Source organism: Aptenodytes forsteri, unplaced genomic scaffold (assembly GCF_000699145.1).
Source record: "Aptenodytes forsteri isolate BGI_AS27 unplaced genomic scaffold, ASM69914v1 Scaffold213, whole genome shotgun sequence".
Lineage (NCBI taxonomy): Eukaryota > Metazoa > Chordata > Aves > Sphenisciformes > Spheniscidae > Aptenodytes > Aptenodytes forsteri.
Window position 1 is genome coordinate 1,571,439 of NW_008795522.1, and position 14,728 is coordinate 1,586,166.

General features: G+C 60.6%; 1 protein-coding gene across 1 annotated transcript in view; it reads right to left on the minus strand.

Annotated features, from left to right (window-relative positions):
- KIF21B (kinesin family member 21B) overlaps window positions 1–11,498 on the minus strand; it is a 29,713-nt gene extending 18,215 nt beyond the window's left edge. The window contains exons 1-8 of the mRNA XM_009281917.1: window positions 11,450–11,498; window positions 11,194–11,248; window positions 5,391–5,613; window positions 4,842–5,024; window positions 1,630–1,779; window positions 1,258–1,392; window positions 707–874; window positions 80–195 (exon numbers count right to left, since the gene is read on the minus strand). Coding sequence (XP_009280192.1) covers window positions 80–195; window positions 707–874; window positions 1,258–1,392; window positions 1,630–1,779; window positions 4,842–5,024; window positions 5,391–5,613; window positions 11,194–11,248; window positions 11,450–11,498 — 1,079 coding nt within the window. The remainder of the gene's footprint in view (window positions 1–79; window positions 196–706; window positions 875–1,257; window positions 1,393–1,629; window positions 1,780–4,841; window positions 5,025–5,390; window positions 5,614–11,193; window positions 11,249–11,449) is intronic.
- Window positions 11,499–14,728: the final 3,230 nt, after the last annotated feature.

The following is a 14,728-nucleotide window of genomic DNA, read 5'->3' on the forward strand; positions in this document are numbered from 1 at the left end:
AGACCCTCGGCCCTATTTGCAGGGCATCAGCCCCTGCAGTCCTCTCCCAGGGCTCAGCCCTGGCCTGGGCCCCCCTTACCTGTTGCCCCCGAGGGAATCCTGCAGCAGGCGGGTGAGCTTGGAGTCACGGTAGGGCACGTGCACAACTTTCTTGCTCTGGTCTCCGAGGGCACTAATGACGTTCCCCAAGGCCAGCTACCAATGCAAAGGAAAGGTCCCCCCAAATTCAGCCCCTGCTGAGAGTACCAGCTATCACATAGCCAGCACGTCAGGCCTGGGGCATGTGCTGCGGCACAGGTTTGGGGTGCAAGAGGTGGAGGCATGGGGCTTCCCTTGCCAGTCTTAGCATTCGCCCCCCTTCCCTGGGCTGTGCCTCTCTCCCATGTGCACTGAGGAGCAGCTTCGAGCCCTGGACTTTTTTTAAGCTCAAGTTAGCAGACCTCAACCTTTTGGGGACTTGCACCCTTGTGCCCAGCTGTACCCCTCCCCAGTGTCCTGCCCTCAGCAGTAGAGCTGTGCCCTCACCACTGGCATTTTGGATTGCACATATTCCTGCCTACAGGGCCAGATGGCATAAACCCCAGCAGAGACAGCAGCAACACCAACAGCCCAGAGCAGCTCCCAGCAGGACCCAAAGGTGTCCCAGGCTCCCCGAGGCAGGCCCTGCCTCCCCTCTCCCCTTGCTTGCCGGTGCCCGGGGCCGTACCAGCCCACAGTTGATGGAGATGCCTTCCTTCGCTCTCTCGCCAGTAGCACCCGTTCGCTTCAGCCTCTCTGAGCCAGCCAGGTCTACGAAGTGAAACTTGGCCGTGAGGGTCTCATACTCGGTGGTGGGCTGGGCTCCGTCCAGGAGGCTGGTCACCTCCCCATTCACCTGCAGCCAGGCACACATGGAGAGGGTCACCATCACAGACCCAGAGCAGGCAGGAGCTCCCTTGGCCGCACTCAGATGTCAGCAAAAGCCTGAGCATTCATCCTCCACATCCAGCCCCTCAAGGATCGGGGAGAGGATCCCAACAGCAGCTTGCTCTGGGCCATCCCTTGGGCCAGACCATCCTTGCCTTGGATGGGGCTACTCCAGGGCAGACCTCAGCTCCCATTAAATGCTAACGCTGGCTATGACTGGAAAGAAGCAAGACAAAGCCCTGCCTCTCTTTGCAAGACTTCAAACCCTCTCCCTTTTCCAAGGGACTCCCACACATTGCCTGCGTATCAGATCCAGGAAAGGCCCAGCCAGGAAGCAGGAGCACATCTCACCAGCTCTGGGCGGGTGCACACTCTCATCTGGCACAGGTGAATGGTGAAGATGGCGTGGGACCGGGAGCTCTGCACATTCATCTGGGTGCTGGCGGTGGTGCGGGAAAGAGCCCCCTGCTTTAGGCACTGGATCAGCTGCAACAACACGGGGGAGGGAAGAACAAAACCTTGAAGCACTCTGCTAGGGAGTCAGGACAGCACCTTGCCGCAGCCCCGTGGGCACACTGACCTCTCCCTGCATCACCCCGGGGCTGCTCTATCCCGACCCAGGCAAGATCCCCGCCTCGCCTGGCTGTCCCCACGTAGCACGTCCCTGGCCGATGGGCACCCAGCTGCCATCCCTCCTTCATGTCTGCCCCATCCCGCACCCACCTCGTCCTGCGAGCTGATGAGGCGCGACGTGACCCCTGTAGTGTAGATGCTCCCACTGGCATCCTCATGGATTTTAATGTTGGATTTGCGGTGGCGTGCGTCAGGGTCACGGGCACTGTCAAACAGGTCCAGGATCTCCTCGTTGTAGAGCTGAGCAGGGTGGAAGCAGGTGTGGGGTGAGTAGTAGTAAGCAGGAAGCTGCTAGAGCCCGGCACAGCGAGACCAACAGGAGCTGCCCTCTGCCATCCTGCTACTGCAGTCCTGAGAGCCAGGAGGACAGGCTGCGCAGCTGGGGGTGCACGTGTGTTCACACATATGTGCACATGTGTGTGCTTAGGCAAGGCTGACCAGGAGAGCTGCTGTGCGTGCAAGTGTAGGAGAGGACACACAAGCATGTGCATGCAGATAGGAGATGATGCACAGGCAAGCTCTGACCTGCATGCATGGGCACCCAGCTAGGACAGGATGCCCAGAATGAAATGGTGCGTGTGCGCAGGCGTGCATACATGTGCCTGTCTGCTGTGCGAAGCTCTGAGCTGCAGTCTGGATTGGTTCCAGCTGCCTGACCCTGTCCTGTCCCTGGCCCACACAAGCAGCTATGTGGAACTTTCAGAGCCCTGTCCCCAGAGCCTGAGCAGACACCCAGGAGCTACGCATCCCCCCGGCCTTCCCTGCTCAACTGGGGAGGCCCTGGCCACAGGAGCCAGTGGAGCCCCTCTCCCACCACAGCTCCCTGAGGTCACCTCTGCCAGGTGGAAAGGGGACAAGGGGGAGCAGGGAGTGCTGGACAAGCAGGGAAAACCCTGAGAACCCAGAGCTGACAGAAGATGCCCCCATCCATATCTTGACCCTGCAGCATCCTCTCTCATCCTGGGGTGCAGGGACACCCCTGCCCATCTTTCCCCCCACCACGCAGTGCCACACGTCACCCTCTCACACCCATGTCCCAGTGCAGACAGCAGGGTCACCCGAGGACCACAGGCTCCTGGCCAGCTGAGCGGATCAGGCTAATCCATCCCTGGCTGCCCCAGGTGCAAACAGGCTCCCCAAGGGTTTAAACCCCGCTCTGACAGCCTGCTTCCAGGAGGAGAGTCACAGGACGGGGTTCAGGCAGGGCCAAATCCTGTACCACTGCAGGGACAGCAGGGTTAGTAACCAGTGTCTGATGTGGCCACGTGCCCATGCTGGCACAGGAGAGCCATTATCGCCACAAAACCCTCCCTGGGTTGCCTGGATAATGGTGGCTGTAGGACAGGTTTCAGCGCAGCAGCACAAGAGCTCCTGGTTTGATGTCCATGCCTGCAGGGTGGACCAGTGGGCAAAGCCCTCGACAGGCTCCCAACAGCCTTGGTCACCGGGCCACCAGGCAACGGGTTTTTACTCTCCCCACATGTAACAGGGCCCTTGGAAAGCCTTCAAGCCCCCCCAGCTGGCAGATGGCCCCCCAACCCTGGAGCTGCCAGTGTCCCACCCGGCACAGCTGGCCTGGGGAACGCGACCATGAGTGGCTTTGAAACACAGCAGAGGAAGCCTTGTTCCCATCTTCCACTGCAGCCACAGGACAAACATCTCTGAGGCTATTTTGAGAGCCAAAACCACCAGGGGTCAGAGGTGGTGAAGAGAGAGAAAGGCTACAGGAAATCCCCATGGCAGCTGGTGTGACCCCATGCAGGGCCACTGCTCCGTCACCCCCAGGTGCCCCTGGGGTTGTGCTGGACCTCTTGGTCTGCAGAGATGCTTCCTAGGATGGCCTGGGACAGAGGCAGCACAGGCGTCTCCTCCCCAGTGTTCACCCTTCACATGTCCCAACCCCAGCTAATAGGTCACCCAGTTCCTTGGGGCAGCATCAGGTCATCCCAAACTGAGTGGGAGAAACTGAGGCAAGGGAAACTATAGCTGGACACCAAAGGATCTCCTAGAGGGCAGATACAGGGGGCTGAGAGGGAAGGGAAAGTGTGTCGCATAGGGTGAGGGGACTTACATTGGGCTGAAGGCCAGTATCCAATCCTATAGCCCAGGGAAGGCAGGACTATGCCCCAGCCCCAACAGGGTTAAGGGACTCTCCATCAGGGAGAAAGCCTGACAAGGTTAACCCCTCAGAAGAACTTCAGAACAGGCACGAAATTGTCCCCATTTCCATCCCAGCCCACAGGTTCCCCAGAGCGGAGCCCCACGAGGCCAAGGATGCATGGGAAGGCAGCCAGGAGCTCGGACAGGCCGAGTGGTGGGGAGGGAAGGATGTGGCCGGACACAACAGGGAGTTTTAACATGGGAGTTAAAAAGGGTTCTGCAGATGGAAAGCTGATTGAGAAGAATTTCTCCGGCAAGGAGGTCAGCCCTCCAGGCTACGAGGTGGTTTTGGGCACTGCTTCCCCTCTCCAGGCCATCAGTATCTGGAGAAACCGAGATGTGATGGCCACCAAAGCCACGTAGAGGCAAGATCACAGCCTGGGGCCTCTCTCTCTGCCTGCCTCTCTCCTCTGGGCTGTACCCCAGATCAGGACACCAACCAGATGAATTTTGTTCAGGAGCTCAGCTTTGCTCAACAGCACCCTATGTTTTCTCACCAGGGCCTTAAACCAGTTCCCATCTTGAACTTCTTCGCACTTTCACCCCAGGACCAGCCCCCAGGGAAACCGCTGCAGACACACAAGGTCCACAGGCTTTCTGGGACAAACTTCTCCAGGGAAAGAAGCAGTTAATAGAAGAGGCTTTTGAAATGGAGAGGCCAAAGCAGAGGCGGGAGAGGATGCAATGAAGCATTCTCAAGGTCAAAAATGCAGCAAAGGACATGGGAAATAACACAGCCCTTCCTCAAATCCCCACAAGAATGGCACTTTTTCCTTTCCTTGTTTCACTGGGAACACTGGTCCAGACCCAGGGGAGCAGGTATGCCGCTATCCTCGACCTCAAACAGCAAGCCCAGAGCCCCCTGAATCTCCAGGGTACCAAGGCATAAACCCTTTCCCCATGGGGGCACTCCCTGCAGCCAAGAAAGTGCCACCCCAGTTTGTGGCCATCATGAGGTCAACAACATTCAGGTGCTTTGAGTCTCCTCTGCCCTGGCATGCATCCCAGGCCACACGCCTGCTGTGGGGTCCAGCTCAGCCAGGGACCAGCCAGGACACGGAGGACTCAAGGAGCCCAGGACATGGGAACTGACCAAAGGACAGGGCAGGGCCACAGTGTCACCCAGACCTGCTGTCACCCACCTCCAGGAACTGGGCGCTGACTTTGAACTCAGGTGCTGCCACGCCCTGACTCTGCGCTGCCCGCTTGCGCTCCTCGATGCCACTGAAGAGGTGGCCGATGGCCCGCGGGATGATGCCCTGCTCATCCTCAGAGATGTTCATGTCAAAGCCGGTGCCCATGGTGTATGTCTTCCCCGCACCAGTCTGCGAAGAGGCAGTGAGGGGGGAGCTAGCTGGGCCCTCCCAGGCTCAGCTCTGCCCACTGCGCCCCACACCTCCCCCTGCCACCCCAGGCTCCCCAAACGCCTCTGCTGAGCCCCTCTGATCCCCGCCACCACACCAGCTCCCATACTTCCAGCCCTGCCTCCCTCTTCCTCCCACCCAAGGCCACCCCCTGCCCCAGCTCTCACCCAGCCCAGGGACAACTCTCTGTCCCCTCCACACCCAGGAACTTATACACCCCCCGCCTTCCCTAACCTCTGCAGGTGCCATCTCAACATCCCCAGCACCCAGCGCTACAGGAGAGCCCAATGCCCATGGCAGAGCCCAAGGAGCAGGCAGAGCATGTACCTGGCCGTATGCCAACACGGTGGCATTGTAGCCTTCGAAGCAGCCTTCGATGAGCTTGCCCACGCACGTCGTGTAGATCTGCTCCTGCCATGTATCCAGGTCAAAGACAAAGTCATAGGTGAAGGCCTTGTCCTTCCCCAGCAGCACCTGGGGCTCGCCGGGCGTCACTGAGGTGCAGATGTGACATCCCTCTATTTTCTCTTTGGACAGTTGGGGACGGATCCTGCAGGAAGAGAAGCGGGCTGAGGGCAGCCTCGGGGCTCAACCTGGTCCTGGGGGACACAAGCCTGGTCCTGAGGATGCGAGCGTGGCCCATGTTGGAACTGTGGCTGCTGCGGGCAGGGGACTGGCAGCACCTCTGCCTGCAGTGTGGAGCAAACAGTGCAGGGGATGCTTCAACTCCCGCACCCAGTGACAACCTTGATCCGTTTGTGGCTGAGAAATGAGGTTGGTGCATCCCAGTGATGCCACCAGCCAGCTCCGCAGCCAAGGTGACAGGCAGGGCTGGGTACCACGGCACACGCAGACCCGGTAGCAACACGCGGCCTGCACTTAAAACTGCCCTTGCACCAACAGCTGAATACGGCCCAGCACGGCCCATACGGGGCCAGCCAGCCTCCCCACGCCTATGCTGGCTCATTCACCGCGATGCCCTCAGCCAGGCAGCAAGCTCTGGGCTGCACGTAGACATTGATCAATACATCGAAGCAGCCCTGACAGGGACTGCCAGGGTATGTGCGGGCAGCCGGGATGCGCTGCAGCCAGCCACGTTCGCTTGAGAGGCAGAGAAATCAAACTGCAGTTACAAAGGCTTGAAATGAAAAATGCAAAAACATGACGAGACAGGCCCAGTGCCAAAACAGCTGTCTAAACCAAACCACCACCCAGCCCGATGGCTGTCCCCAGCCGTGGACTTGGCACATGGGAAGGGGACAGGCGAGGCTGTGCGGGGCTCCTGGCTCTGGCGGCATGCATGGACCAACCCGCCACATCCCCACCCACCGCACTCAACCCCTCCCCGAGAAATCTGGGTACAGAACAGCCGGACCCGCACAGGCACGGTTCTGCTTTGGCGCAGGCACTGGCGCGTGTTAGGGCTGCAGCAGCTCCGGCTTTTGGTGGATGTGCCGGCTGCGGGAAGCTGGCTAGTCCCGGGGGACTCATGGAGAAAGAGGGAGTGCGGAGCCAAGCGCCATGGCAAACAGCTCTCATTAGAGCTAATGACTGCACATCTCCCTTCCCTGGGTGCTTCATAAACACAGCTATTAATTTCTCCAAAGCCGCATCGCTGGCAAGCCGGCGCAGCGACCGCAGCAGACGCTTTGCAGATTGGGGCTCTGTACAAGCCACCGCTCCTCGCCAGCCTGGCTGGCAGCAAGCAAAGCCCGGGAGGGCCAAAACCCACTGTGTCTGGGGGGACAGGGTGTCCCCAGGAGGCAGCGCAAGCACCCTGCTCACCCCGCCGGGAGCCTGCGCAGCAGACATGTGGGAACAGCTATGTGCGTCCGTGGGTATATTTAGCTCAGCAGCCACAATAGAAAGCAGCTTCTGATGTGCTCAGCTCTAGACTCGCTCCCGTCGCCTTCCCAGGGTCCCACCCTCCTCCAGGAAAATTAACCCCAGCTTTAATTACTTTTTGACCAACATGATGCACTTCCCCCCCTCCCCACCCCAGACACGCACAGCGACAGTGTCCCCAGGGAACGGGCAGAGGAACAAACTGGAACCAGGGTATTTCTGGAAAATTTTTTTCCTCTCAAGAAAAATGAGAACAGGGTTTTCAGCAAAAGATTTCTTTCTTTTTTTCCCCCCGCTTCCCCCAGGTGATTAAATATGTGCACGTGGGTTTGGAAAAGAGGATGAGCAGCAGTGTTGGAGGGATATGCACACATGAATTTTCCATAGGGCATTTGGGGACCCACCTTGAGCCTGGCCATGCTGGGCTGTTCCAGCTGTCCACATGCCAACACTGATGTCTCCCCCACTCCCTCTTGCCAAACCTCACTGCCCAGCCAGCTCCAAGCACCTGAGGGGCCCCATCACTCGCCCTGGCTCTCACAGCCAGGGGACCTGCGGGGGCTGGAGGGGACCCAGGTGCCAGCCCTCAACGTGCTCCCCCATGCCGTCCCGTCTCCCCAGGGTGACTGGAGATGCGGGAACCCCCCGGGAGGGTCCTGCTCTCCAGGCAATCGGCAAAGCACCACCCGGGGATGTCCTTGGGAGCTGCTGCCAGTTGGTGTGCAAATACTATGGACTCCCACTACAAGAGCAGGACAAGCAGAGCAGAAGAGCAGGGATGAGCGCCAGCAGCCACCAGCAGCCAGAGTCCTGCATGGGACAGTGCAGAGATGCCACCCAGCATCACAGGAGATTTATGTGGCCACCAAGAGACATTGCAGAGGGTTTCTCCAGGCCAGTGCAGCTGCTTCTCCTGCTCCCCACTGTCCAACTGTCCCAGCTCTCCAACGCTGGGGGGTCCTATCCCTGCCCTCCCAAGGAGGAACATCACCATACCAGGCACTGGGCAATGTGAGACCCTGGTCAGGCCAGGTAGGCATTCATGTGTAGTTCAAGTCATGCCTATGCACCACAATACTTCCTCCAAATATGACATAAGCAACTGCAGAGCCAGCATGGGCCCTCTCCTTGGCCCTGTCCTCAACCCCATCAGGTGATGCTGGGAGAGCTGGCAGCGCTTGCCATGCTCTGCCTCAGTTTCCCTGCTCTGCAACAGAGATCAGCAACTTTGGTGGTCATAAAGTCACCATCTGGGTGCATTCTGGCACTCCTTGTCCTAACCTCTACCACAAAAGATGCTGGCCACGTCCTGTCTGTCCATGGGTCCGCAAGAACTGGGTGTGATGCTGTCAGGGCCCAACCTGCGGGACGATGGAGCTGCTCCCTCACCTGCGTCTGGACACAGCCAGCCAACCTGCTCTGCACCTGGTCATGGGCCACCAGCCAGAAGGACAGCTTGTGCCCAGCACCAGGACCCATGGCAGAGCCAAACACGCTGGGGTGCCCTGTCCTAAAGGGCTGGGGCACCCACAGAGAGCCCAGCTGATCCGCTGGGAGCCCATGGCACAGGCTCCTATGGTTATTTGGCAATTAGGGACTTATCTGACTTATCTGCTAAGCAGCAACCAAAATAAACCAGCACTTAACCAGTGGGGTGCTGCCCTGCCACCCCCCCAGCTCAGGCAGGAGCAGACCAGAGCCCCAGCTCCACCGGGCAGCCTGCGCCCGGCCATCCCCATGCTGGCACAGGTGACGGCTTCTCCTGCTCGAAGCTGGCTCGAGGAGGACACAGGCTGTCCTGGGACCAGCAAGATTATCAGCGCCAGCCCTATCTCCCTCCCGCCAATGCCGATAAACCAGCCTCAGCACAGGCAACACACCCAGGGAGGAGAGAGCCGGCAGGACCACAGTGGCAGCATGAGCCCGGCCACCACCTCCGGCCCCCCCACGCTCAGCTCACTGCAAAGGGACGGTGACAAGGGACCGAGCGCCCAGGACAGAGCTGCGCGGTCGCGGCCGAGCACTCCTGCCAAGCAAACCTGGCCGCTTCCCAGCCCCAGGCACCCGACACACAGGGTTGGGAGGCAGACGGATGCACAGAGACAGAGGCGCAGGCAGGGGTGGAGACCGCTCCTTCCCAAACCGGCAGCTCTTGCTGGGGCAATGATGGGCGGCACGGCAGGAGACTGCCTGCTCCAGCATCAGCATCCAAACCCGGCAGCACGAGTGGCGTGTGTGCCAGAGAGAGCCTGCAGCCGCACAGGGACACAAAGGGGACCTCAGCTGGGAGCCTCTCCATCGCTTTCCTTCCCTTCCCTGCCGGGCTGGCAGGCTGTGAAAGCGCCGTCTCCACGGCTGGGCTGCCAGGGCGACCGAGCATCTGGGAGGAAGGGGAGAGCGGGTCCCGCACCCTGAGGGGCAGGGAGCTTCAGTGCACACACAGGCATGCCCGGCAGCAAGCACAAAGGCCAAGTTGTTCAGCGCCACTGCCCTATGCCAGCGTTTGGCCGGGGGGGGAGCTGAGCGAGGCTGGGAGCCAAGCGCTGGATGGGCACTGCAGGGCAGCCAGCTCCCACAGGCAGCCCTCGTAGGGTCGGCTCAGGGGACCCTCCACCCCAGGAGGAGCAGCCCCCTGGGGAGAGATCTACCCATCCCATCATCTCAAGCCCTGCAACCAGTGGAGGGGATGGGGCTCACCACACTGGGCACAGCCAATATCCCCATGTCAGGGCTGTCCCACCAGCAGACACCACCCAGCTCCCCCTGTGCACCGAGGGGAGGCTGTTTCCTTGCACAGGAAGGCACAGTTCAGCTGACATGGACTGCTGGGTTCATGTCCTCGTGTTCCCCTGCCTCCTCACCTGACTGCCTCAGTTTCCCCCCTCACAGACCACCGCTATGGCAACCCCAAGGGGCTCCAGAGCATCCTTTGGCCCCCAGCACTTTGTCAATGCTGTGGCAACACACTCCCATAGCCTTCCTGCCCACGGTGAGAGCCACGACACCCCCCCACCCCAAACTGCCTGCACCCACAGCCAGGCACATGCCAAGCTTCCCCCAGGCCGCACCATCCTGCTGAGACACAGCCACCCCTGGGGCAGGCTGGCCATCCCACTGGGCACAGACCGGCAGGAGAGGATAGGCATGGGGGCAGAGGGGATCCAGCCTCCCCCAGACCCATCACCCAGCATCATCCACCTCAAACAGGGGCTGTCCCAGCTTCCCAGGGAAGCTGAGCACACACCCACTCACCACCATTTCTCAGTGCTGGCAGGGGGCTGCAGGGCAGCCGCTCCAGATTGGGGGTGCGGGTGACCACCCCAGCTGCAGCTGCCTTTTGCTGCCTTTTATAACCTTGCAACTGCGGATGGGCAGAGCCTGCCCCAGCTACAGCAGGGAGCTCCCGTCCCTCACGAGACCGCTCTGGGAGGGAGGGTGGCTGCCTGCAGACCCCCTGCAAGGAGCCGTTCCTCTCCCCTCCCGAGGCTGGAGCCGAGGAGGCTGCCCAGCCAGGCAGGGCTGGTTTCCCAGGGAGCTGAGCCAGAGAGCCGGGCAGCGATGGGTGGAAGAGCTCCACGGCATTTTCCCCTCTCTGTGCCAGGCCCTGGAGGCTCGGGGCCACTTGCTCTCGTCCACCCCATCTCCAGAGGGGCAAGGCTGCCCGCTGCAAAGCTGGCAGCTCCGGCACCAGGTGAGGGGCTGGGGCACTGCCCCCCACCTGGCCAGAGGCACCTCTGCTGGTGTGGGCTGGCAGAGTTTGGAGCTGGCAGACCCCGACCAGCCGTGCAGCCCAGCTGCTGTGGATGCGTGCCTGCCAAGACAGGCGGGCTGGGCAAGCCCAGGCAGTGCCTGGCTCCACTCCCCACATTGCCCGCATTCATCCTGCTCCCATCCCCGTTCCCTGCATCACCTGTGTTCACCCCACTCCCCACATCGCCTGCATTTACCCCATTTCCCCTCCCCACATCACCTTGCATTCACCCCACTCCCATCCCCTCATCACCTGTGTTCGCCCCACTCCCATTCCCACTCCCATCTCCACATCACCTGTGTTTGCCCTGCTGCCATCCCCATTCCCTCCACCGCCCCATCCCCATCCCTGCATCACCCGCATTCACTCTGCTTGTGCTCACTCCAGCATCAGAGCTACAGGAGCATCTGCCAGACAGCCCAGACTCACGCGTAGCCCATCTGCCGGCCTCTGCTCCCCCCATGCTTTGCTCTCCTCTGCCCCAAACCTGCCCTCCATGCTTTGCTGCTGCCCTGTGATCCCTCCCAGCAGCACAGGACAGCCAGGAGGAGAGCAGCTCTAGCATCATCCTGCGCCCCCCTAGGACATCCTATGGGTCAAGGACACCCTGGGCATTACAAACCCAACAGGTAAGACTGTGTGTGGCACATGGGGGGCACTGTGGTGGTGTACAGGGCAAGCAGCTCCCCAGGCAGCTGGGTGCTGCCAGCATCACCAGGGTAAGATCAGAGCAAAGTGCTCCAGGTTTTCCCCTATCTCGAGGCCAGCACAGCAAGCTGCCTGTCCTCACCAGCAGACAGTGGCTCCCCAGGCCTCAGCTCAGCGTGGCTTGATCCCATGGGGGAATCTGCCCCCTTGCCCAGGAAGGGATGCCCCCAGCCCCATTCCTCCCTGAGCACAGGGTCTCAGGAGAGGGCTGGCTGCCAAGGGCTGGCTGTTTGCACACAGGTTGCTTTGGACCCAAATCAAGACAAAGTTAAGCATTTAATTACCGCGGCAGGGAAGCAGCTCAGCAATCAGAGAAAATTGAATCAGGCTCCCTGGGGACTGCCAGGTCTGGTCAGCAAATGCTGCAATTAAGAGATATAGCAAGCTACCTCCTAGCAGGAGCAAGCACAACATGGGAAAGCGCCGGGCTCAGCCTGCCTGTGGAGCCACCCATACCACGCGATTGCTGCCTTTGCTCCAGCCAAACACCTCCAAGGCAGAGGGTGCCATGGCCAGCATGGCTAGACCAGCACCAGGGGCAAGACTGAGCTCCCTAGCTGCTGGGTCCCCAACCCCCCGCAGCGCCAGGCAGCCTGGGGACAGAGCTGGGGTGTGCATGGAGGCGTGCTGGACACGGCTCAGCGGAGGGACATGCCTCCACTCCACATCCATCCTCTGAGGAAGCAACCCCAATACAGATCCTCCGTGTGGATGTGCTGGCTGTGCCCAGCTCCCAGCTGCCCAGCCTGCTCCCCCACGGGGCAAACCCCACTGCCTTGAACACCAGAGCCCCCTGGGTGCCCCCTAATCCTCCTGCTCCAGGCTTTCCCAGGCTTAGGGAAACTTTTAAATCAGGCCTTGGCAGCCGCTATATGCTGCTCATTAGCTCTGGCAGGAGCACACCGGCACTGAGCTGCGCCATCTGCTCTGCACCGAGATCCACCGCAGGTCAGGGACAAGCTGCCTGCACGGGGACCCAGCACCCAGGGACACCCAGCCCAAGGCAGCAGGCAGAGACCAGTGGGGCCTGGGGGAAGCACTTGGGATTGTGCTTTACCCAGCCTAGAGGGGAGCAGGAGTGGACTGAGTTTGGGATCTCCCTGGACCCCTTCACCCCCATAAGCGACTGGCAATACCATCAGCTCTGTGCTGGACCTGCCCAAGAGAAGAGGCTGGGAAACACCACGAGGATGTTTGCAAACAACAGACCCAGGACAGTCACCCGCAAAGGCATGCAGGACCCCAAAACCCCAGGCGGGGTGGGCAGCACAAGGAAACACGTGTGGCAGCACATGCAACTCAATGCACACCCCAGCAGGGCCCCTGTTCCCCTCTGACCGCATGGGAATGGCCACGAAACCACCGGCTCAGCAGCAGTGTCAGCAATTACTGGAGAGCGATAGGAAACCATCATTCGCCAGGAGACTCTGGGCCTGATGGGCCATCGATCTGACCCTGTGGGGGCACAGAGATGCCACGGGTCCAATGGAGACAGACGGACACGCTCCTACTCCCAGTTCTGCACCCCGGTCCTGAGGCTCCCATTTCCTCCCAAGCCAGTGAGTCACACCCACAGGGTCTCTCCCTTTCCCAGGTGCCCCTGTGAGGTCCCACCCCAGTACTGGTGCACCCATACTGGAGATAAGGCTTTCCTGGCCCCCTGAAAGCAGGCACGCCTGCAGCCCCCTGGCACACTCTGATTGCCACTGGGAAAACAACCCGATCTTGGCAGAAGATGCTGCAACCCCAGAGCCCACAGGGGACATCTGGAGCAACTTGCCCACAAGACAGGAGAATGGGTAGCACAAAAGAGGTGCCTCTCCACCCCACCCCCCCAAAAAAAAAAAAAAAAAATCCCGAGCCCTTGGCCAGCAGGACAGGGGATAGTACGATGCACCCAGGAGCAAACCTAGTCCCACAGCTGGGAAGGGAACAGGCATATTTTGCCCTAACATCCTCCTTGGGCAGGTACAGCATGAAATAATAGATGAGCAGAGACCACAGCAACATGGCCTGAGACACCCCCCCCAGTGCAGGCAGGGGATGGGTTGTGCCTCCCAGCCCTGCAACACTGGGCCAAGGAAGTGCCCTTGCTCAGGGCTTGGAGGGCAGAGAGGAAGGCAAGGACCAGGAGCCCAGCTCCAGCCTTTCTCCCCCAACACGATGCCTTTCCTCCTTTGCCAGCATCGCTCATCTCCTCCCACACCAGTGCAGGGGTGGAGACATCCCACTCCTGCCACCCAAGCAGCGTGCCCCCAGCACACCCACAGGGCTCTGCCAATGGGTTATCTGGGTTATACCCAGCAGCACAGAAGCTCATGGGACCCTTGTGACTTCTGGGGAAGAGCGTGCCACACAGACCCGGCACATCCCACCCTGCCCGACTGAGCCTTCTGTCCCCAGCACCTCCATCCCTCTCCCCAGAGCACCCATACCTGGGTCCTTGGGCTCCAGCACTGAGACATGCCCCAGGCTGTGGCCGAGGAGGAAGGAAGAGCCCGGGGAAGAAGTCGGAGGCAGTTTTGTGCCTGGTGCTAAAGGTCAGGCTGCACTGCTTTCTGGGGAGGGGGCTGAGAGCCTGCGGGGCCCTGGCTGCAGCAAAGCCCAGGGGCAGGGGGGGCAGAAGGACCTTTATTAAATCTTTCAGCCCTGTGCAGGAATGCCCCTTGGGCTGCCCCAGTGCCAATCTCCAGAGCTTTGCCCTCAGTGCTGGCCCTGACATGGGGCTGGCGACACTGGGAGAACAAACCCAGAGCTTGGAGGGGGGCTGCAGAGCCATCCCCCCAGGCACCCACCAAGAACAACAGCCGGGCATGGGCGGATGGGCAGGGAGGTGTTCACAGCCCGGTGGGGTGGGGAGACCATGGGACAGGGGAGCTTGGGGCCAAGCTCGGCTACAGCAAGCTGTTGCAAGAAACCTCCCCCACCATGTCCTGGCCCCAGGGAGCTGCAGAGGAGGGGAAGGGATTTCGCTGGGATCGCTGGGACCTCGGGCTCAGCCCCGAACCCTCACTTGGAAATGGGGACGACGACCGTGTTGTGTCCACATGGAGCAGGGCAGAGGGGCAGATGCCAAGCGGGATGAGGCTGCCTCACAGCAGTGCAGAGCCAGCGGGGACATGGGGACATGCCAGCTTCTGGTCTGCCCAGAGGGGAAGGGGTGGCAGGAGGCCGGACGCCTTCCACCAAGCCAAAGCAGAAACCCATCAGCATCCATCCAGGGCAGGGAGTCATGCAGTGGCATGCTGATCTCCTGCAGTAGAGCCCGGCTGCAGCTGCCCTCACAATCCACCACATCCCAAACCTGCTGGCTGTTTAACCAACGACAGGGACTGTTTTGACAGCCTCCAGCAGGAAACAG